General features: G+C 36.2%; 2 protein-coding genes across 3 annotated transcripts; one reads left to right on the top strand and one right to left on the bottom strand.

Annotated features, from left to right (window-relative positions):
* The first annotated feature begins 1,245 nt into the window (after window positions 1-1,245).
* On the top strand, window positions 1,246-5,736 carry zgc:92313 (uncharacterized protein LOC436869 homolog). The gene is made up of 7 exons (XM_052611040.1): window positions 1,246-1,496; window positions 1,635-1,658; window positions 1,800-1,885; window positions 3,597-3,676; window positions 3,787-4,058; window positions 4,588-4,748; window positions 4,884-5,736. Exons 1-7 carry the CDS (start codon window positions 1,451-1,453, stop codon window positions 5,139-5,141), a joined length of 927 nt encoding a protein of 308 aa, XP_052467000.1. The 5' UTR covers window positions 1,246-1,450; the 3' UTR covers window positions 5,142-5,736.
* Window positions 5,737-5,963: 227 nt separating this feature from the next.
* LOC128025054 (mitogen-activated protein kinase 7-like) lies at window positions 5,964-13,124 on the bottom strand. Of its 2 annotated transcripts, none has more exons than XM_052611038.1 (7): window positions 13,011-13,124; window positions 12,163-12,476; window positions 11,235-11,400; window positions 9,781-11,156; window positions 7,744-8,801; window positions 6,825-6,958; window positions 5,964-6,747 (listed from the first exon to the last, which is right to left on the bottom strand). In XM_052611038.1, the coding sequence occupies exons 2-7, from the start codon at window positions 12,473-12,475 to the stop codon at window positions 6,594-6,596; spliced, it is 3,201 nt and encodes a 1,066-aa protein (XP_052466998.1). In that variant the 5' UTR covers window position 12,476; window positions 13,011-13,124; the 3' UTR covers window positions 5,964-6,593. The 2 variants fall into 2 exon arrangements, with proteins under 2 accessions (XP_052466998.1, XP_052466997.1); XM_052611037.1 differs by having other exon boundaries at window positions 7,744-8,828.
* Between the last annotated feature and the right edge of the window lie 11,900 nt (window positions 13,125-25,024).

A 25,024-nucleotide genomic window follows, 5' to 3' on the forward strand; every position in this document is an offset into this window, starting at 1 on the left:
TTACTTTAAGGGGCATGTCTTCTTTAAGAGGCCAGTGTAAACACCCTCTGCTATGATTGGGCAACTGCTTGAAATAAGTATTATACTTGTGGAACACTTATGATTCCAACTGTTTTATGATTGCTATACAGTTGATCACAGGTGCAGAGAGTCTTGTACGGTTTCAGTCATCTTAATTGCATAATAAACGTAGAAAGGGTGTCATTTTGGCAGTTTTGATGCAGTAAAACCTGTTTTTAAACTAACAAGGAAGTTACATTGTTTTTAAACTACAGTTTATGAAGCCATTATTTCAGAAGCCATTACTCCATTCTACTACAACACTGTTAGAAAAAAGCATTCATTATCAAAAAAAAAAAAAAAAAAAAGGTTTTGATGATGATTGTTATAATTATTATTTACATTTGTACTTTTTTCAATTAGCAGTGTGTAAATTTGGTACACATTCATTATTATAAACACAATAAAAAAAAAAAAAAATGTGCTGCCTAATGCATTTTGGAAAGAGCAATTGTCTTTTGTTAGTACTGAGTGCAAACAAATCACTGTACTTTCAAGTAATTTTTTGGTTTTAAGAAAATATGTTTTAGAAACAGATTCTAATCAGTAGAGATAGTACAGATAGCGAAGTTGACTGTCCAGATCTCTTCCAAGGAAATAGATACATCAATATGAAACAGGGGGGTTGGGGGGGGGGGGGGGGAGCAACAACTTATGATAACACTGATTTTTAAAGAGTAAATCCTGACTGATTTTAACACTTAGACATGTGACGTGTATGGGCACTAAAATATTCCAAACCGGTTATACCTGTTTTTTTAGTCATGCGCGTGTGACTGATTGTTAAAACATGTTTACAAAAGTCCTTGCAACCCACACATTACTATCAAGTGACACAAGCCACGTAATTTAAAATGTAAGTTATTTAGCAGCTATTTAATTTAAATCAACGATTTTTCAACAAAGCCACTACAAGGCAGAATTGTAGACCTTGAAGCCTTAACTATGTTATTGAAATTACGGAAGCTATTGACTTAGAGCTTATACAGAAACCTGCATTCATTAGTCCACAGTGAATAACTTGCGCTGCAACATTCTTGGTCAAATTCCCGAGGACAAAACAGAGAAACCAAAACGTCTAGGGTTTAAAAAAGTGGGCGGAGTTCATACTCACCGAGAGCGGGACGAACGTTCCTGATTGGTCATTGTAGGATAGGTAAGCAGATGATTTAAAAAAAAAAAAAAAAAAAGATCTCGCCTAATGTTTCTTTCATGAGCGAAACTTCCGATTTGTTGATCTTCACTTTTCTCTTGACGTTGTCGAGTAAGGACGTGATTATTTCTAGTAACAATCGTTTTAAAGACTTGCGTCTGTTCCCTGAGAAATAAAAAATAAATAAATAAGCGGAAGTTTTCTGAAGACCCAGGAACAAACAAGTGTTTTGTTAGGATGCGGTGCGTCTCGTGTATTCGGACTGCCTTCGTCATATTGATTGGTAAGTGCATAACTTCACTTTTCCGCGTTTTTTAAACAATTATTATTATTTTGTTTTACTTTTATTGTTTGCTAAAGAATCAACAATGAATCTATTTTTGTATCTTCTCTGTTTTGTTTTATTTTGGACGCCGTTCAGGATTATGGATGGGCGAGGCTCAAGGTAACAACGACCTAATTTGCATACAGCCTAGCTAAATCGATACTGAAAACATTATCATATCAGTTCATATACTTATGGTATATGAACTTTTATACTTAAAGTCTTTTGTGTGAGTAAAGCAAATCAATGTGTTTCTCTTAGAATGCGGTCGGGCACCAATGATCAACAGGATTGTCGGAGGCTCCGCTGCGTCAGAAGGCGCTTGGCCTTGGCAGGTGGATATTCAAGTAAGAATGGCAGCCATTATGAAACTAAAGTTATGGAAACAGTTCACAGGCTTCATTAATATAGAGCACATTCCTGTGGCTCAGACAGTCGAACAACACAGAGATCATAGTTCAATGCATCACTTGATCAAATGTATGCCCTGAATGCAAAATCATCATAAAGATATTTTTTTTTTTTTTTTTTTTTTTTGGTCCTCATATACAATTCCATAATAATTATTCATTATTTTACATTTTAACCGAAAAAGTGTAGGGTGAAGCCTTGGCTTTTCATATATCTATCTGAAATCTATACAAAATATATGAAAACAAAACCGTTTCTTAAAGGAATAGTTCACTCAAAGCTGAAAATGTACTCCCTTCAGGCCATCCAAGATGTAGGTGAGGTTTTTCATCATCGCAACCAGTTTGGAGAAATGTAGCATTACATCACATGCTCACAATGTATCCCAGGAAAGAAATAGACACAAAACAAGGACAATTTACAAGTGAAACAAAAAACAAAAAAAAAAAAATATATATATATATATATATATATATATATATATATATATATATATATATATATATATATGCACGTCCTGATTTTGCCAAGTCCGATGTGTTCCTAGGTCAACATATTTTGTTGACCCTGGAACAACATTTTACTCCAAAAATATATTCTTAACCATATCCCTACACCTAAACCTAACCTTAACCATGAGTAATCCCTAAAATCAGAGGAAATGATAGATGAATGACACTGATGTACAAGCACCAAACACTGATTTTAAGCATAAACTTCACAAAATCTATAAACTGGTTCTTCAAATCTGATTGGTTAATCACAATGTTGTTCCAGGGTCAACAACGATGTTGTCCCAGGAACATGTCTCACTTGGTAAAATCAGGTTAGGCATATATATATATATATATATATATATATATATATATATATATATATATATATATATATATATATATATATATATATATATATATATATATATATTACAGTTCTAAACAAATATGTTGGTGGTTTTGACTAGAGGAAGCGTTATGAATTATGGCTAAAAGCAACAAATGGCCACAGATTTTCACTTCACAAGATGTTAACTGATGGACTGGAGTGGTGTAAACATTACTTTTGGATTATTGTGATGTTTTCTTTATCAACAGTTTAAACTCACATTCTGACGGCACCCATTCACTGCAAGTTATATAATGCTAAAATTCCCCAGATCTGTTCTGGTGTACAGACAAAATCATCTACATCTTGAATGGCCTGAGGGAGAACATATTTTCAGCAAATTAAAATTTTTAGGTGAGCTATAAAGAATAAAAAATGACAAACATGTACTGAGACAGTTATTTCAGGTACTTCATATACAAATTCTTGAACTATATATTTGTTTATCACCTTTGCAAAGTTAACTACACATTTTTTATTAATTGTCTCAGTTTTTCCACACACAATATACAGTATCTATATATATATATATATATATATATATATATATATATATATATATATATATATATATATATATATATATATATATATATATATATATTGATTGATATATAAAGATTTTAAATCTGGCCTAAATCCAAATAGCAGTGCAAGTTTTAATGACTTTATTGTGAAAGTTTAGCATACATTCTGAAATGTCTGTCAGACCTGGTTTTTTTATCAATATCCTCCTGATCGCTGGTCGATGTGTTCGTTTAGACTGACAGCCATGGACATGTGTGTGGAGGAACCATCATCTCAGGCAGCTGGGTGCTGTCTGCTGCACATTGCTTTCCCAAGTAAGTTTTACACCGTTTTTCAGCACCAATATAATCCTTGTTTGTTTATTTTTTTTTGTCTAAATATATATCAATTTGTAAATTTATATCAATTTGTGTTCTCTGTCCAGCCCTAATGACATCTCCTCCTACATGGTCTATGCGGGGCGGCAGCAGCTGAACGGCTGGAACCCAGATGAGACCAGCCATAGGATCCGTCGTGTGGTGGTTCCTCTGGGTTACACTGACCCTCAGCTGGGTCAGGATATCGCTCTTGTGGAGCTGGCCACACCTGTTACGTGGTCGGACCGCATTCAGCCTGTCTGCTTGCCATATGGCAACGTGGAGTTCAGCAGCAACATGAGGTGCATGATCACTGGATGGGGTGACATCAGAGATGGAGGTGAGTGGGAGCTGACTGAAACCCACGCTACAGGCGTCTGAAATTTCATCCATGCGTCTAAAATGTAAAAAAAGAGGAAATGAGAACAATACATTGCTGCACATTATTCTCATGCTCACAGAGGATGTATTCATTTGCTCAGAAATTACAGAAAAAGGCTGAAATATTGTTAAATATTATTAGTTTAAAAGAACTGTAAATTTGTATTTTAAAGAATATTACAATAGTAAACAGTGATTTTAAATTGTAGTAATGTTTCATAATATTACACTTTTTACTATGTTTTTGATTTTAAAAAAAAATGCAGCCTTTGTGAGCATAAGATTTCTTAAAAAAAAAAAAAAAAGTATTCCAATCTTTTGACTGGTTGTGTATGCATCTTGTGTGTAATATTGGCAGTTGCTACATACAATAAATACAGATATTCTCATTCCTTCAGCATGTACAAAGACACAAAAGCAATCTCATGTTTTGTTTTGTTAGTATTTTCCCCCACAGTGAATAATCTTTTTGTTTCTCTTGCCTTCAGTTGCTCTGCAGGGCGTTGGGCCATTGCAGGAAGTCCAAGTGCCAATCATCGACTCAAATACTTGTCAAGATATGTTTCTGATAAACCCCACAGAGAACATTGACATCCGCTCTGACATGATGTGTGCTGGATTCCAGCAAGGTGGCAAAGACTCCTGCCAGGTGAGGGGAGCATTGCACGGGGAAAACAGCTTTTTTTTTTTTTTTTAACATATAAGAATACCAATGAACCTTATTTATTTTTTGTTAATGTTCATAATACTGTTCTCATCCATCTCTGCATGTGTGCTTTTTCAGGGTGACTCTGGCGGCCCTCTGGTCTGTCAGATCAGTGATGGAAGTTGGGTGCAAGCTGGAATTGTGAGCTTCGGTCTTGGCTGCGCTAAACCAAACCGACCAGGAGTCTATGCCAAAGTATCCACCTTCACTGACTTCATCCAAAACCATGTTGGAGGAGTCCAGCTCAAGAGCGCATCGAGTCCCATCTGGGCTGACCGGGTCATGGTGCTCATCAGGACTCTGGTGCTCCTGGTATTGGTGCAGCTGCTGAGATAAACACACACTGATCCTCACACAAGCAAAAGACTCCCGCCCCAAAATACCATCCTACATAAAGAGAGATTTTAATACCATAAGTAGCTTTTAATCTTTTTTTAAACCACTTTATTTTTCCTTATTCAGTTTTGTACCAAAAATCCACAAAGACAAACTGAATGATTTTAAATGTAAGATGAACAAAATGTATTTTACCTGCTCACTTGATTATTAATATATTCTTTTAACTATCTGAAACTGTAATGATTAACACGGAGATGAATCCACATAATTAAACTGTGCAAATAATGCTAATTTTAAACTGAAATGTTTCTCATGGGCAGCTGAACAAATGTAAGGTTTGATGCCTACTAAATGATGCAATAATGTCGACTAAAATATTAATGGACACTTATCTGATCCAATGTTTTGCACAGCAGTTATAAATGTTATTTACTTTTATATCTGGACATGTAAAAGTGTCAAGTTCACACGTGCAATTAGATGTTTATGATGTGAAGGATTTAATGTTCTTCTAGAGTCACCCAGTTGTATATTTGTATTTCTTGGTGATTGTTTATCTTAAAATGCTGTAAATAAAACTTTGTAATAAAAAGATTTTTGTAATTGATAATTTGCACACAAAAAAAAAAAAAATCTTTAAATAATTATTTATCCCCATCGTATCATAATCAGAAGTTGTTTCAGATACTTTCTGGTGTCTGAAAGTGAGTTTTGAGTTTTAAAAGGCTGTTTTAAATGGCAGAAATGTTGATTTTGTCCGATACACTTTATGAACCACAGAACAATATAAAAGAACACCATCATTGAACGACACATGAATCCTTTTGATCACTTTATTCAAGACAATACTCTTGTTGCTGGTGTAAAATGGAGCAACTCTGCATGCGGTGCAGTAAGTTTCACTATTTTCTACAAGGCATCCATGCAACATCAAATGAAATGCTCTTTCAACAGTCACAATGTCGCTGTGATTCATCCGCCGTAATACTGCTGCCCTGCTGGTGACTCCTATTGTAGTGTACTAGAAAATAGCTTTAAACACTCATCTGCTAAACAACATACTAATTCAACTGCATTTTTCAGTAAAAATCAGCAGAATAGAGTGATGCTCCAGGGCAAAACAATGGCACTAGCACCGCTGAAATGTACTTTTTCTCCCTGGTTTAAAATTTCTTTATAATGGAACTGAAATTCTGAGAATGGAAACCCCTTAAGAACCGAACGGAGCATCATATTTAAATGTTGGCACAAATAAATAATGCATTCAAACCCATTAAAAATAAAGGCACTTTTATGGTTAAGGTTCTAGGTAAGGTCTTGATAATTTGGAGCCTCAAACATATTCTCTCAGACTTACACTGGTGCACAATACAGCTATCATGTTCCTCTGTTCACGGCCCTACGTTCAACCGGTTCTACGAGGAGATGGAGACATAATGCATGGACTGATCAGGTATCAGGAAGTGTTGTGTTGTCAGAGAGGATCATGGGAGATCCCAGCTGGAGCTCCTGCTGAAGTGACTCCATGTCAGCAGGGGTCATGCGGTGTACCTCCAGCCAATCAGAGAGCAGGGATGCAGACAGGGGGGCCAAGTCATTGTGACTAATGAAACAGAGAATTGAGACCATTGAAATGTACGTTACAGTCAAGTACTGAAGTCAATTGGGATCTGAACTGACCTTTCCCTGATGTCGGAGTGCTGAAGTTCACTAAGCGACTGAGTGAGGAGGTCATCGAGGTCAAACCCAACACCGTATCCTGCTCCACTGCCTTTAGGAGTCACTGAGAAAACCGGCGGTAAAATGTCTTCAACCTGGCAGGGAAAATGATTGAGAGAAGAATGAATGATCATGATTAAACTATAATTTCATTAAAAAAAAATTGTGAAAAAAGTTTTTGAAACATAAAGATGTCACAGAGCCCATAAACATGTAAGCCTTTTTCAAGCACAGTTAAAAAACAAATCCCAATTTTGACTTAATATCTCACCATTTTTTTTTTTTACTTTATCCGTTAATGACCTGTTTGTTCATCACACTGAGTTAGAAACAGGCCTCCATACATAAAATAATTTGTGTTAGAAAATAAAACAGAAAGATTTAAAAAATGCATTTTATTACTAACACACACACACACACACACACATTATAATAAAAAGAAAAATAGTGCATAATAATAAAATAATTAATTATATAAATAATAAATAAAAATAAAAAACCTCTGGGTGAACTATATATATTCTTTTTCAATCAATCAATGAAAATAAAATATAACAGTAAAACAGAAAAAAAAAAAATTCAATTATTATGATTTTATTATATTATGATATATTATGATTACTTTTTGGCATGTACCTCATCCAGTAGAATTGGTGCTTCACAATTTTTTTTATATTTTTTTTATTTTACTTCAATTTAAGAGAGAGTGTGTCTTATTTAAAGTAATAATTAAATATCCTGTTGATAACTGGTGTCACTTTTCAAAGAATGCAAACTTTCACCTTGAAGAAAATAAAAATGCATAATAATAATAATACAAAAAATACCATTGCTTACATTGAAAGAAACCAAAGAGTCATATATTAAATATAAGGTTTACCTGTGACTTTGAGAGCTGCTGTGTGACTGTGTGGATGTCAGGGAAGCTGTTTCCCGTCTGTCCCGTGTCTATGAGATTAAGGCAGGGTTGAGCTGCAGCACCTGGAGGCTGTTTTGAAGGACCCTGTGTATGAGAACCATTTTGTTGCTCCTCTGAAATGCAAAGTTTGTCATGGGTTTGAGGACCATTGCTAGTCTCTGGATTGGTGTCTGAAACGCCAGTGCTGGGGTTCAGAGCTGATGGTTTGGTCATAAAGGATTCGTTGGACTGAGACTGTGACTGCGCGACAGGCTTCGGCTGTGTTTGTGCATGTGTGAAGCTCGTGTGTGCAGGGTTATTCAGTTCTGGGGGAGGTTGGTGGGTTTTCTGGGGTTGGTGCGGAGATGTTCCTCTCCAGTTCCCAAGGCCGGTGAACATTGTTCCAAAAGACAGAAACTGAGGTTTTAATGTAGTGTTTTTGGCAAAAGCACAAGGGGTGGTTATCACACCAACACTTTCACCTCCTCCTACAGCAACTATCCCAACGTCTCCATTCTGAGCTGGACCTAAAGAGACAGGTGGTGCATCATGGGTCGGTGTTGGATGGAATATTCCAGCTGCCAAACATTGCCCTATTTGAGGCAGCATTTGTGGTGGTTTGAAAGCCTGTACTTCGCTGGGTTGTTTGGGTGGCACTAATTCTCTCCCGTCTGAATTTGCCTTTACAAAATTCCTTCCTTTTTCTGGCTTTTTCTTACTCTCACCACTTTTGGCACTATTGGTTTCCGTGGTCTGCAGTTTATCCACGCGGTTGTCCATCATTCGCCCCCAGCGCTCCAACAGTTTCTTGTCGTTGTCGCTGAGTAAAACGCCACCTAAAGACTCTCCTTGTTTTCCCTCCTTTCTCTCCTTCTCTTTCAGCTTCCTCTTCTTCTCCATCGCACGCTCTTGTCTCTTCCTCCGCTTCTCTTCCCTCTCTCGTTGTCTCTCCTGGGCTGTGACTGACTTCCTCTGCTCTGGACCAGAGTTGAAGGAGGAGAGGGATGAGGATAAACCTCCAGCAGATCCTCTGATTAAATCTATATTAAGAGCTGCAGAGCCTCCATCTGGGGATGAGAGAATCAGTACATTATTGACACGACAGTACTTGTCATTACTTTGAACAAATTGAGAAAAATTGGATAAACATAAAAAAAAGAAAAGAAAAGAAAGAAATAATGTCATTAGAAAAGAAAACTTAAAAGTTTATAGAATTTTCTATACAGGTTTATAACAGTATTACTGGGTAGAAAAAAAGAGGCAGTATCAATTTAATATTTTACACATAATCTATATAGAATATAGATCTAAAATATATAATATTAAAATATATATATCATACATAAATTCACTACCGTTCAAATGTCTGGGGTCTGTAAGGTTTTTAAAAGTTTTTGAAGGTCTCTTATGTTCACTAGCCATAAAAAAAAAAAAAAAAAAATCAGAAATATTGTGAAATATTAATGCAATTTGAAACAACTGTTTTCTATTTAAATATATTTTAAAATGTAATTTATTCTTGTGATTCCATGCTGAATTTTCAGCAGCCATTACTCCAGTCTTCAGTGTTCAAGAAGAACTTCTTATTATTAATATTGATAACAGTTGTGCTGTTTAATATTTTTGTGGATACCATGATTTTTCTAAAAATTGATAAATAGTAAATTCAACCGAACAGCATATATATATACATATAGAAAATAAAACAAACCTCATAAAATGCACTTGAAATATTTTTTAAATGTAATTGTTATCACTTTACCTCTGAACAAAAAACTTCAATAAAATAGCAAAAAATAGATATTTAAAATGTTGATGTTATCAAACTCTTAATCAATACAACTTTTCGAATTAATTTTTTATTACTGTAAAAATTTGGTCTTAAAATTGGGAAGTTGGTGTTTATGTAGTTGCTTGCATGGGGATCATCATATCTGGGGTCTATGGCAACAAATGTAAAAAAAAAAAAAAATCATTGTTAGCAATCTATGGCCAAATACACATTTCAAACTCTCTCACCTCGAGCCTTCTGCCTTAGTGCTGATTTAAGCAAGGCAGCTTTGAGAGCGGCTTTTGTGTCTTCTGAAATTGCTCCCTCTTTTTTCGTACCTTCGCCGGTTGTCGCTTTCCCTCCTTTGCCAAGGGAACGTGTGAGATTTTGGGAGAGCGACTGAGCCTGGGACTGTGTGAGAGAGAGTGAAGGGATCGACTGAGGAAGACTTGAAGTGGGCGAAGTCTGAGAGATGGGGTGGGAAGGAAGCATTTGATTGGATGAGACAAACTCCTCCTTTGCGCAGTCCTTGTCCATGGGAGTGGTCAGATCGATTGTTTCAGGCTGGCCTTCAGAGTTCGCACTGGGCATGTCCACATCCTGGCAGCTTACCTGAGCCAAATGTTGCGGAATCTGAGTAAGATGATGTGGAGCTTGAAACGAGTTTGCATTTGTTTGAGTTTGTGTAGTGTTTGTTGGTTTGAAATTGAGTTTTCTGTGCGTTTGTGCTGTTTCCGTAAAATTTTGAGACTGCGGAGCTGCGCAAAGGGTGCTACCTGACACCCCAATCCCCGCCAAACTAGAATGGAGCGGTTTAAACTCTATCTTCTTGCTCATTCCCTGCTCCTTCTTTTGAAAGTCCTGGATTTCTGCTAGTATAGCGTCTTTGATTTGTTCTTTGCCCAATGGCTGCCTGTCAAACTCAAAATCGAACGCGGGAACACACACTGGTTCGTCATCCGGGTCGTGGTACTTGGCGAGGTAAGGGTGTTCGAGGGCTTGACATGCACTGATGCGTTCACGAGGGTCAAATCGGAGCATTGCGCCCAACAAGTCCAATGCACTGGGCTCAGCTTGTGGATACAGTGCTGCAAGTGACTCTGGTGCTTTTGAAGGGAGGCTCCTCACGTAAGAACGCACCCGATCCGACCCTATCGAGACGACGATTCTCTCGGGCGGGGTTCCCAAAACCGAAAGAATCAGCTGAAGCTGATGCACATAGTTTTTCCCTGGAAACATCTGCCTCCGGCCAAGCATCTCACCAAAGATACAGCCAACAGACCAGAGGTCGATGGCCAAGCTGTAGTGGTAAAGCGACAACATAAGCTCAGGTGCACGATACCAACGGGTGGCCACATACTCGGTCATAAAGGAACGTGACTCTTGGGAGTAAGCCGCACTTAATCCACGTGCCATGCCGAAGTCCCCAATCTTCAGCTCGCAGTTTTCATTAACCAGCAGGTTGGACGGCTTGAGATCACGGTGAATGACGTTGGCCGAGTGAATGTATTTCAGGCCTCTTAACAGCTGATACAGGAAGTAGCGTGTGTGTTCTGAGGTCAGAGGTTGACGCGAGTGAATAATCTGATGTAGGTCACTCTCCATGAGGTCAAGAACCACATACCTATAGAATGAGAGACACTTTTAGCACATTAAATATAAATAAGAGAGAATATACTTGCTGCTTTGAACTCAAGCTTACACTGATTTGAAAGCCGAGTGAGGGAGCACAGGCTGGAGAATGTCTTTAATGGCAATGATGTTGTCGTGTTTGAAGTGCTTGAGAATCTTCAGCTCTCGCAGCGTGCGTTTGGCATTCGTCACAACCTCAAAGGCATTAGGGATCTTCTTTATTGCCACCTGCTGACCTGAAAGCATAAATAAATTCAGATATTAGACATCCTTTTATATGTATCTATCGAAACAGATTCAGAAATTTAGAATGAAAGGATACACACCTTTTATTCAAAATAAGCTATTTTCTGCAAATGTGCAAGACTTCCGATATAATAGTTGCTATAGGAAAATGACTATAGTAAAACAGTAAAACAAAATGTAAACAGTAAAACTATATGTGCTACAAACTAGTGTTTTTGTTATTACGATAATAAATTAAAATTATATGAAAGCAAATACCGTTTGCAACATCAAGCATTATAACAAGGCAATTTTTGTACGGCTAAAATAATTGGAAGTTTCACTAAAAGCCAAGTTAAATTGTAGCGTCCGCTCACTTTTAAATACAAAATAAAGTGGTCTGGATACATACTATTTACATTTATGCATTTTGAGCAGAAAAAAATTAAAGAAATAAAAAACTGAGACTAAATTTATTCTTGCTTAAATTTCTCTGTTAATAACAATGAACAAGAATACAGTTTTATAATATATTTAACTTAATATTTATGATTTTATAATAATTATATAATAACATTATTAATTACTATTATACATTTATATACTATTATATTTTTTAATAAGGATATAAAAATTCTTTAAATTATAACAATTATAAATATAATTAAATTATATTAAAGAAAATGATTAATAATGATAATAATAATGAATTCTGACAACAAAGATTTAGTGTCATTATTTTAAGCCATTGAGATGTATCCTGGCACCCTCACCGTTGTCTCGTCTCCGGGCCGATGAGACCACACCATAAGCACCTGTACCAATGGTCTCGATAATGTCATATTCTTCCCCAACTTCAAACTTCACATCCAAGGAGTGGGCTTTCAGTAGAGCCAAGTTCTTATCAGCGAAAGTATTTGCATGTGCTACAATAGAGTTGTCATCATTGGGCTGAGAGGGACCTTCTGTAACGCCTCTGTGATGGTTCTTGTCATTATTGCCCTCTCTCCTGTTACTGTCCTCGGAGGCTTCTCGGGCCGGCTCCGCTTGGGTTTCATTTGCCTCGTCCCTCTCATTGGTTGACATTCTGAAACAAAACATTCAGAAAATGGTTAAAGATTATAGGTTTTACTTTAAGTTCAGCTTATTATTATGGACTCTCAACTTCTCTTGGACATGCCAGACAGCCTAACAGATCTTTCCTTTTAACCAGTAACTGAAAAGACAATAATTTACAGTATTCCAAAAACTGCACCAATTTCATGTAACACACACACAAATGTTTGTAGTTAGTTTGAAATAATAAATATTCCAAATATATATATATATATATATATATATATATATATATATATATATATATATATATATATATATATATATATAACACGCTTTTATGTATTTATCGTTTTAATAAATATAATTTTGAAAGTTTGTGACCGAAACGATAAAATTACAGAAGCAGACATCACTTATCTGTCTGACGTTTGTGAGCAATTAATCCTGTTTATCTGCCGACCTAAAGAGCTTTGACAACAAGATGTTCACTCTTTCTTTCTTTTCATATTAGAACAAAGACAAATACAAACAAGTAGTGTGTAATGAAAGCGGGCATATTTACCTGTTAATATATGGAAGCAGTGGAAATTCTTAGCGGTTCTTTCAAAGCATGTCTTCATTTATTTATTTATTTTTGGTATCACGAAACACTGTTTTACTTCCTTGTGTTCTTCCGTATTTTGTTTGGATGAAAGCAAAGCTACCAATCGACTGCATGCTCGTGAGAGGATTAACCAATGGGATTCGACAACGTTGCTCGATGGGCGGGCTCATTTGAAGTGTGAAATAGGGTTATTGTTTTGGGCGGTGTCGAGTGTAGAAAGGTAGAAAGACGCGCACTTGCATAATCATATATAAACATAAGGTCCAAAACTAAAATAATAATAATAATCAATAGGAAATTAAATAAAGGAATAACTCTCAGATTTGTTTAATGTTATTATTTATTATTTAAATATGTAAATGCATGTAAATAAATAAATAAATAAATAAATAAATAAATAAATGAATGAATGAATGAATTAATTAATTAATTAATTAATTAATTAATTAATGTAATTGAATTCGCGTAGTACTTGTCTATATACCTTTATTTGTTTCCTATTAATACATTTGTTTGTTTTATTTATTTATTGCATGCTTGGATCTGCATCCAACAATACTATCGTTTACGAATCCAAACATCAGAATAAATCACCCAAACCGTCATACTGTGTATTTTAAAACGTTGAAAATCAGTTTGCAATTGATTCATTAGAGCTATTGTTTACATTACCAGTCTAATCTATCTGGACACTGACCGCTTTCCAACTGCACCGTCCAATCAAAGCGCTCGCGTCCAGTCCATACAAAAAGGAGAAGAAAAATAAACTTTTAAATTGGGTGGGTTTTTTATATTTATTTGTATTTTCAGTTCACTCTAAAGCGCTTTATTCAGTGCACGTGAATGCCTGTGAATAGAAGTTTCCGTCGCGCGTGGTTAAGTGATACTTTTCTCATCATAGACAGTAAAAGAAGGTGCTAATCAGTACCAAACCCATGGCTTAGGCTCACAGTGTAAGAGTGCTGTTGTAGATTTACATTTGAACGGGAGAAAACCATTTCTTGCACATAAGTTTTCGGAATTGTTTAATATGCAATGTGCAACATGCTAATTATGGATTACCTTATTAAATATGCACTGATTTGCATACATTTCTAGAACAGATCATTTTTATTCATTTTGTTTTTGTTGCATCATGCAATGAATCAGAAAACATATTCAACCAAAAATAACTTTTTAAATATATAAGCGAAGCCTTGAAATGTTACTTTTTTTTTCTTCAGGAAAACCAATGTAATATATTTTTGTTCAATAATATTTTTTGATTATTATATATGATTTTTGGGGAATTTTATGGTACTATGCGATATTTAAACTTTTAAAATTTTAATGAGCTATTTTCTCCATTAGAATTAATATATATATTTTTTTATCTCTTTATTTATTTACTATTTTTTAATAAATGCAATAGTTCACATTAAAATAGAGTGAAAACATTTAAAATAAAATTTTTGATGTGAGAATTGGGCAATCTGGAGGCATTAAAAAAGTTAAAACTTGTGTAATGTTTCGTAACCTCTTGTATTAACACCCTATATAGATATATACAGAGGCTTTTTTAGACGTCATCTCTTCATATTATTTAGGTTTTGCATTTAGATCGGTATAGACATTTTAAAAGATTACTTTTTGTCAAGGTTAGATATTTTTGGTTAGATAAGTATCAGGTTTAACATTATGATTACAGTCAAACATTAAAATCTTGTTAGAAAGGGAACACAAAGAAAGCATTTTTGTTACTTGATAATTGAAAAATCTAACAAAATAAGGAATGAAAAGTGATAATTCAAAACACTATACAAACATTTTGTAATTAATTAATATTTTATTCAATGTATTTAAATGTTAGAGAGAGAGAATGAGAATCTCTTTTGGATTTTTTTATTTATGACTTAGCCTATTGATTTTATTTCAATAACTTAAAAAAAAAAAAAAAAAAGATTTTATTCTGATGCAGTCTTACCCGTTCATTTGTGTGTGTGTGTGTGTGTGAGAGAGAGAGAGAGAGAGAGAGAGAGAGAGAGAGAAATAGAGAAAAAGCAAGCTTTTATTTATTTTTTTTTTTTTCATTTACTGATTTCACATATTCTCACAATGTGCTCTCTTGCAGTCTTACCGGTTCATTTCTATGTGTGTGTATGTGTGTGAGATAGAGAGAGAGCCCTTTTGTATTTTTTTTCCATTTATTGATTGGTGTCTATTTTGCACTCCTGATATTCTGGAGAGTCACCCCTTGATTGCTGCAAACTTTTTTCCTGACCAGTGGCTGATTTGTAGTTTGTACCACCAAAAGATTCACTGATTTTTCAAATTTTTTTCGTATTTTCCATTCATTTCCTATGTCGGTCATTTTTGACCGCGAAGAAGGTAAGTGTGACTATAATTTTTTTTGGACTCTTTAACATATCCAAATCATGTCCATGATTTCTTTTTCTTTTTTTGTGTTTGTGTGTGTGTTCATATTGCTAATGTGACAAAAGTCACCAAGTGTCATCTCATTCCGTTGAAGCTAAGATTTTTTTAATTTCAAAATATAAAAAAATCATATTTTTTTGGACTCTTTAACATATCCAAAACATTAAAAAAAAAAGTAAAAAAAAAATTTTTTAAACTTTACTGTTGACCATGGAATAACGTAGAATGGTAAAACAACAAAATACAGAACTTAGTATGCAAAGTCAATACTATTATTCATATAAGCATGACAAAGGCTCTTTAACAAAGTGAATAGCTTGCATAAGGTTTATCAGATATAGATTACACAATTCACAATATACAGAAAATAAAATTAACATCTGGCATAAGATAGATGTGTTCATACTGAATGTGCCTTCAACTTAACTTAACTTAAACTTAAATCGACCAACAATAACAGCAACAAACATATGCTCTTCCCTGCTGCATTTTTTTCTTCTTCGGCTGCATCCGAAAACTTAAAAATGTTGCCTTCAGATGACGAATTCCAAGGTTGGAAGGCAACAAGGCACGTCCAAATTCAAAGTTAGCTTCACTTCCCATCTCTTGAAATGCCTTCATCTGGCTGATTTTTGAAGGCAGCATAGATGTATCCTTCGCTGCCTTTGATATCCCACAATCCTGTGCGTTCCTTTCTGTGAGAGTTAAGCCGAAAAATAAAGATGGCTTGGTCGGTGGTCAGTTTGTGTGTAAATGTTTCTGATTAATGTTTTGACTTTTTATGCCATTTTTCTAGCGAGAAATCTATATTGCAGTAATGAAATATACACTTAGTTGATACAAAAAACTATATATTTTGCTTGTAGATCATTAAACCATTACGTTTCATGAAGTTCCTTCGTGCAAAAACGCTGCCTGCAAAGTCATTGCCTGATACGACAGCAAGGCAGCAAGTCATCTGCCTAAGTTTTCGGATGCAGCCTTCTTCTTCTTCTTCTTCTTCTGCTTTCTCTTCTTCTTCTAATACCGTTATTTGGCGGATGGCAAACCAACTTCTGGTGCATTTACAGCCACCAACTGGACAGGATTATGAAGCACAAGAAACTAATATACAGTATACACATTTATATATTTATATATATACTGCGTAAAACTACATTCTCCTGATTAATCCCATTTCTTTAATGTATTTAACAATAGCACCATATATTTGACCTTGTTCTGCACTCTCTTTTAAAAGGCTTGACAAATCAATGATTTACCCATGTTTCTTCCTTCCTTAATGAGTTTTAACCTTTCTTTTTCATACATATATATGTATTATTAAACGTATTATGTATTAAAAAGAGAGTGATTTAACCTCTGTCTTGTTTGGATATGATAAATATTTGTATCCTCTTTCCTATTTCGAAAAACACTTCTTCCATTTCCTACTTGCTTCTGAATTTTTAGGTCTGCCCTTGCTATCACAGTTCCATACTTCTTGCCATTTTTTGTTTATGAATTCATAAAATTCCCTTTAACCTCATTTTTGCTAATAGTCACTTAAATGTATTTTGAGTGTTTAAGAGCTTGCTTAGCAAGCTTACATTATGTAAACTAGTTGGAAACTTTGTAATAAATACTGCAGCAGCTGTTCTGCCAGAGATAGGGTCTTTAGAACCATCTGTATATATATATATATATATATATATATATATATATATATATATATATATATATATATATATATATATATATATATATATATATATAACCATGATGGATAAATCTGATCTAAATACTGCTGTGCAATAATGTTCTTAGGGATCACTTTCTCATTCTTAATTTTTATTTGTATTTGAAAATCCACTATTGTCATAGTAAAAATGCACAGTGGTATGCTGGATAATATCACAATTGGGCTAACATCACAGTCTACAACACCAACAACATGTGTTTCCCTTATAGCAATCCATCCAAAGCTTTAAAAAAAACAACAACAAAAAAACATCCATGCTCCCAGCATTCTTCAATCACACCCTTCACTGGATGAGTCTCTTTATGTGCTTTTAAATTAACCCAATAACTCATTCTTATTTTATATCTACAAAGGAATAGGGAGCTTCCCCAACTTATACCTGCATGGCTAATGGGAGATGTTTTTAATGCACCACATATTCTAAGAGCTTGAATCTTTATAGTTAAACATTTTTTGAGTATGGTTTTAGATGCAAGTCCATAAATAATATTTCCATAATTTAAATTTGGTCTCATTAATTATATTCTACCCCAGATATAAATATTTACTCCTGATTATATTTCTTGATCATTTTTTTTAGCATGCATTGAAAATGTCAATCCAGTTCCTGTTTTTACAACTTTAACTTAACCTTTGGTCATTTTTTTCCTTTTATGAAACATTTAACTCTAGTTTATCTATTGCTTTTTTGCAATCTTTGAGACACACATGCAATATTATTTCCTATTTTCCATATTGCCTTGTCATCAGCAAAAAAAAAATATTCTGTCATGTATGTATTAGAATACTTTACACCTTTTATTACACTTTTATTTCCAATATATCATTTAGTCTATGTATATATAGACTAAATGATATATAATACATTTTCCCCATCAGTTTACATAAATTAGAAGTGAATTCAATTAGCCTATAATTAGTTGGATTGGATTTGTCCTTTCCAGGTTTCCTTACTGGTACAATTATTCCATGTTTGCACGAGGAAGGAATATTTCCTGCATTCCATATCTTGTTAAAATGATTTAAAATATTTGTTAAAGATATATCTGATAAATGTTGAATCATTGCATAACATACAGTATATCACTCCCTCTAGAGCTATCTTTAATTCATACATAGGAAAATCTGCGTCTAAAGTGTCTCAAGAAGGACTTATTTTCATCATCACATCAGGGTGATGATACGTGATTTGAATGTTCATTCAGGCTCGCATTTGTGACGACATCATATAAAGACCAAACAACATCATAGGGAGTATCCAACCTTGAACAGAAGGGGGCGCTTAACACTTTTTAATAGACTAAACGCAGTTTCTTTGTATAGAACAGTACCTGATCCAAATAATATATTTTTTTATATTTTATTATTATGTTATCAAATTATAATATAAAATTAAAAATATATATAAATAAATAAATTTTCCATTTTTGTTTTGTAGTAGTATATAATCCAAAATGTAAGCATGTGAATTGTCCATAATCTCTCTCTCTCTCTCTCTCTCCGTAGATTATACACAAATTCACATACATATATGGGGGGCGGGGTTTCTTTTCTACACAACGAACATAAGGATACTGATAAAAGCAGGGCACAAGACTCTGGCTTTCTCCATCTTATTTGAAGCTCCTATGAAATAACAAGAGAGACAATACTGCTAAGTTCAACATTATGATGAATAAATATTAATGGTAACACTTTACTTTAGGATATCATTCGTTAATAATAGCCGCATTTCCAATGTCGAGCTTAAAGTGGGCATGGTAGTGCGTGCCAGGGCCAGTCGCATTTCCACTGTCACTTCCAGGGCTTGATCGTGAATTGTCGGGGCTTCCTTGGGGCCAACCAGGGGGGCAGGGTTTCATAATTTATTGAAGCATCCAATGGGCACCGCCATTGGCTAGCGGACCCCCACCTGCTGTTAGCATTCCATTGACTCCCATTCATTTTGGCGTAACTTTGACAGAAAATAACTTTACATCTGAGGCATTTAAAGACTCCATTTGTCAATTAATTATTTCTACAGAAACACGAAAATGTATAAAAATCTCCCTTGTATCTTACATTATGGTCCCATAGAAGCAGTTTTTGTAAAAAAAAAAATAGGCTAACAATTGCGTCATAACCAGCGACTCTCTGTCAAACAGTAGAGATATTACCGTATGGACAGGAGGAGAAGCTCCCAGGCAATCTTTTACTGTCTATGAGGAAATTGTGGGGACGCGGAGGCATGAAGTCAAGGGAGATAATGAATCAGAATACTTACTAAAATTTGCTCCTGTTCACACTCACCTTCTCTGCAAGATTCGGTGGGTGATTCAGATTTCTCTTGGCACAGCGATTAGAAGACTTACAGGTTGCTCACGTGATATCTACGTCATCAAGTTCAGTTTGAGTCTGCACAGTACGCCCGACCCTCAGGAAGTGCGTGCTTCTAATTGACTTCACTTGTCTCCCTTTAATCCAATGGGGTCGCTGTGTCCATTTCTTTTACTGTCTATGGGGCCAACAGCCAGTGTTTTTTGGCCAAACGAAAACCTTGGGCCAAAGCGGGCCAGCTGGGGCTAGAGGAGGGGTTCTGAAGAAAGGCGGAGTTTCTCTGTGTCTGGAGAGCTCACACTGCAGATCATTACAGAAAGATAACAGCTACACCAGCATTATAGACTTTTTAAAATAAATTGAGCTTAAAACTCACTCTTAGTCAGCAGTGAGTGTTTGAAAAAACTTAATCCGATGTGGATTATAATCACTAAACAAGGCAGAAATACTTATAAGCTATGTAAAAGACTATGCATGCTAAACATTTACACCAGCATTACACACTTTTTTAAGGCAGAAGTTATTATAAGCGATGCAAAAGACTGTGCACGCTAGGCATTGACATTAACATAGTAAACATGGTAAATATGACCGCTTGAATAAATCAGAAGTCAGCTTCATCATCACAATCATATATTATTTAGTAAATATTATCTGTCATAAGTCAATGTTCTGAAAGATCATGTTCTGGTCACTCCCTGAACAGTATATGAATTATATTTTTTTTGTTTTTATTGTTTCTATTTTACTTTTGTTAAAAATTTAATAAAATAAAACAGTAATGAAAAATTGTGATTTTAATAATGCATAAGTAAATGCAGATATTAACATGAACTAAAATTGATAATTGCTGTGGAAATATTGTTGACTATTATTAATGTTATTTATATATGTTAACTAATGTAATTAACTAATGTTAACTAATGAACCTTATTGAAGAATGACTGCAGATGAGGCATTAAGTGCATGGCATGGCGACAAACTTAATATTTTTGTAATAATACTGAAGCAGGAACTGTCAGACTATAATTTAAAATCTCTCTTAAGCAGGGCCAGTAGTTGATAGTCAGACTTCAGATAGACATCTAATTCAGACCATTGCACAAAGCTCTTAAGACTCTGACTAAGTAGGACTACACTGAAGTGCATTTTGGGTAAAAAAAGCATGGCAGATCGAGTAAGCGCATTTAACCGGTCAGTGCAGTTTACCCCAGCAGAAAATATTTGTTTGTTGGAAGAGTATAATAGTTACAAGGACATTTTACTAGGGAAATTTAGTGGAGGAGAATGTAGTAACAAGAAAAAATGTTTAATTTGGAAAAAGATTGCCACGACAGTTAACAGCATTAATCCGACCGTTGAGTGGAGCGTTAAAGACGTACAGAAAATATACAAAAATATTGTACAAGATGCCAAAAAAGATATATTGAAGAGGAAATATCCAAAAATGAGATGAGGACCACAAGAGAAACTGAAATGGTGATGAATATTTATGGAGGACAGTCGCCTATGTTCTGGGGGATAAGCTGAGGAAGGGAAAGTGGAGTGTGTGGCGCCGTCAACATTAACGTAACTGGCAGAGTTTCCTCAGCCACTGACAGCAGCACTCCCCGCCACACCAAGAGGACGAGCCAGACAGTCAAGATGAGAATACAGGTAACAGCTGGTGATTGTTATAAATAAATCAGTTTGGTTTTTCCTTTTGCTTTATTACCGTCGATTTGATGATAATAAAGTCAAGTTGATGAAGTATGCTAATATGTACCAGTAATAATGTATTTATAATAAAAGCATTTCAGAAACCATCCCAGGGAAGCTCATCATGCTTGTCATCCTCAATGGGGTCTCGAACTGACTGCAATTCATCGTCGTACCAACTTGTGTGGGCAAATGCTCACATTCGATGGCATCTGGCACTTTGGAGAGGTGTTCTCTTCACGGATGAATCCCGGTTTTCACTGTATAGGGCAGATGGCAGACAGGGTGTATTGCATCATGTGGGTGAGTAGTTTGATGATGTCAACGTTGTGGATCGAGTGGCCCATGGTGGGGGTGGGGTTATGGTATGGGAAGCCATATGTCATGGACATTTTATTAATGGCATTTTGAATGCACAGAGATACCTGTGATATTGAATGTAACGAGATCCTGAGTCCTATTGTTGTGCCATTCATCCACGACCATCACCTCATGTTGCAGCATGATAATGCACGGCCCCATGTTGCAAGGATCTGTACACATTTCCTGGAAGCTGAAAACATCGTTCATGTCACCCATTGAGCATGTTTGGGATGCTCTGGATCAGTGCATACAATAGCCTGTTCCAGTTCCTGCCAATATCCAGCAACTTTGCACAGCCATTGAAGAGGAGTGGACCAACAATACACAGGGCACAATCAACAACATGATCAACTCTATGTGAAGGAGATGTGTTGCACTGCGTGAGGCAATTTATATATGTGTGTGTGTGTGTACATTATTGGGACAAGATGTCGGGGCGAACACATTGTAAGGCTCAGCATCTTTCAGAATATAGTGTTAATTCACCTGGTTATTTCCTTTGTATTGGCTTGATTCAGTAATGCGAACTACACCTATAGTAAACAGTCACTTTTGGACATCAACAAATGGCGTTCCAACATAGTTTTAGATCATCCTTCAGCGAACTCCTGCCGGGGCTACTGAGGTCACCGCAGACAAGCGGATCACTCACACTGACCAGAAGTGTTCGGCGTCGAGATCATAAACAAATACGGGGAAAGCGTAGAGGGCTGCGTGCTAAGCTAAGGCTAAACCGACATCGACCAGCTCTGCCCAGCATCTGCCTTGCCAATGTATGGTCTCTGATGAACAAGATAGACTAACTAAATATCTGGACCCATATACAGAAATGGCTTATGGACTGCAATGTTTTGTTCTTCACTGAAACATGGCTCTGTAATGATGTCCCAAACAGTGTGGTGCATATGGATGGATGCTCTTTCTTCAGGGCTGACAGAGTAGCAGCGATCCTCTTGTAAAACAAATCATGGCGTACAGACTCTGTCATTGATACCTACTTATTCTGTCCTAGATGCGTGTTCCATCTACGCAACATTGACAGATAGCTAACAGGAGTCAGAAAAGGGCAGACGCAGTAGTAAAGTTGAAAGTTTTACTGTTTTGTTCTTTCCTCTTTTTTCTCTTTTTTGTAAAACTGAAATATACAAAGATTACAAATGTCTTGTTACAAAATATTCTCAAAATAAACACAAATGAATTTCTGCTGTTTACAAATATTCTCTGACCACATATTAAAGGCTATAATCAGTTCTCTTAGTGTAATTATAAACAAATTGCCATCAGTGTTGAATAGTTCGTTTTTAAACTCAAACTAATGAATTACAAATATTTATATACACATTCATGCAAAAACTGCAAAAAAGATAAACTTACAGGCAAAGCCTTTCTGAGGCACAAAAATGTGAAGAAAACAGAGAGATGACTTGTTGGCCCACCACACAGAAAGAAACTGGAACACAGTGGCTATTTCCTGGTTAACCTCTAACCCAAGAGTCACATGACCTAAACCAACCACTAAGAAAATGGTTTACAATAATCAATTTCTTTGTTATAACATCAAACTGCCACAAGATGGTGCTAGTAAATAAAAAACAAATGTATGTCATGACACTACTGCTCTGCCGATCTGGCCATTCTGTCTACCACGGGACAAACTTTACAAACCTTGCACCCAGATGGGGCTATTATTGTTGCTGGGGACTTTAATCACTGAACTTTAAGATCTGTTCTCCCTATATTTCACCAAAATGTCTTCTACACTACAAAGAGATATAAAACATTGGACCATGTGTATATAACAATGTGACTGATACCTACAAAGTCTCATCCCTCCCCCGACATGGGTCAGTCTGACCACCTCTCTTTGTTCCTGCTCCCCAAGTACACCCTGATCATCAAATTTGTGAAACCTACAACAAGAATTGTTAGAAAATCTGGCTGGAAGGTTCTGACTCCACTCTACAGCATTAGTTCCAGCACACAAACTGGAGTGAGTTTGCTGCCCAAGCCACCACAAACTCACGGATCAACATTGACACTTACACCAACTCTGTTCTGGAGCACATCAACAGAGTGACCACACACACAAAACTATATTTTTCCTCCAATCAGAAGCCCTGGGTGAACCGAGAGGTTCACCTCCTGATCAAAGCAAGAGTTGCAGCCTTCAGGTCTGGAGACTGGGAGGCTTACAGCTCAGACAGAGCAAACCTGATAACAGGTTGATCTGCCAGTTCAAACTCACACATAAACAGAAGATTGAAGTACATAGCTCTGCCTCCCTCCCCAATGAGCTCAATCACTTTTATGCTTGTTTTGATCAAAATAATGAGTTCTCCCTCAAAGCTGAGCATCAACCCAATGAACTACCTCTCACACTCACTCTCCACCTCAGATGTTTACTCCACTCTGTGGAAGGTGAATGCACAGAAGGCAGCTACCCCTGATGGAATACCTGGTCATGTGCTGAGGTCTTCATGGACATTTTCAATCTGTCCTTGGCCCAAACAACTGTCCCTGCTAGCTTCAAAACCTCCATCATCGCGCCAGTACCGAAACACTCCACTGCCTTGGTCCTTAATGACTTCAGTCCTGTCACACTTACCCCCATTATTGCCAAGTGTTTTGAGATGCTGGTTGCAACCCACTTAAAATCCTGTTTCCATGCTATACTAGACCCATTCCAATTTGCCTATTTCTGCAATAGGTCAACAGAGGACGCCATCTCTACAGCACTTCACTCTGCCCTCACCCACCCGGACAGTCAAAATACACATTTCAGTTCTGAATTTAACAGTAATCCCCTCCAAGTTGATCTCCAAGCTCAGACAGCTTGGAATCATCACATCCCTCTGCAAATAGATTCTAGATTTTATGACTAACAGACCTCAGTCTGTTAAGTTCGATAACCTCTCCTCCTCGATCATCACCCTGAATACCGGCATGCCACATGACTGCGCACTGAGCCCTCTTCTGTACTCCCTATTTACCTATTACTGCGTTCCTGTTTATAAGCTCCAACAGCATAATCAAATTGCAGATGACACCACGGTGGTAGGTCTGATGATGATGAGTCAGCTTAAAGGGATGAAGTGCAGCACCTGGCTGTGTGATGTGCCAGCAACAATCTTGAACTTAACACCCAGAAGACTAAGGAGATGATCTCACCTGGTCCCTTAACACCTCCATCCTGGTCAAAAAGGCACAGCAGCACCTTTACTTCTAACGGAGCCCTAAGTAAGTTCACTGGAGTCCCAGGATGCTTATTGAATACTACCACTGTACCACTGAGAGCATACTCACAAACTGCATCTCAGTATGGTACAGCAATTGCTCCACATCTGATCGCAAAGCACTCCAGTGGGTGGTGAAAACTATTACCACTGTCTTACATTGCTGCTGTTCATAATGTATATATAATCCTGCATTGTATTCCTAT

This window comes from Carassius gibelio, chromosome A12 (assembly GCF_023724105.1).
Source record: "Carassius gibelio isolate Cgi1373 ecotype wild population from Czech Republic chromosome A12, carGib1.2-hapl.c, whole genome shotgun sequence".
NCBI lineage: Eukaryota > Metazoa > Chordata > Actinopteri > Cypriniformes > Cyprinidae > Carassius > Carassius gibelio.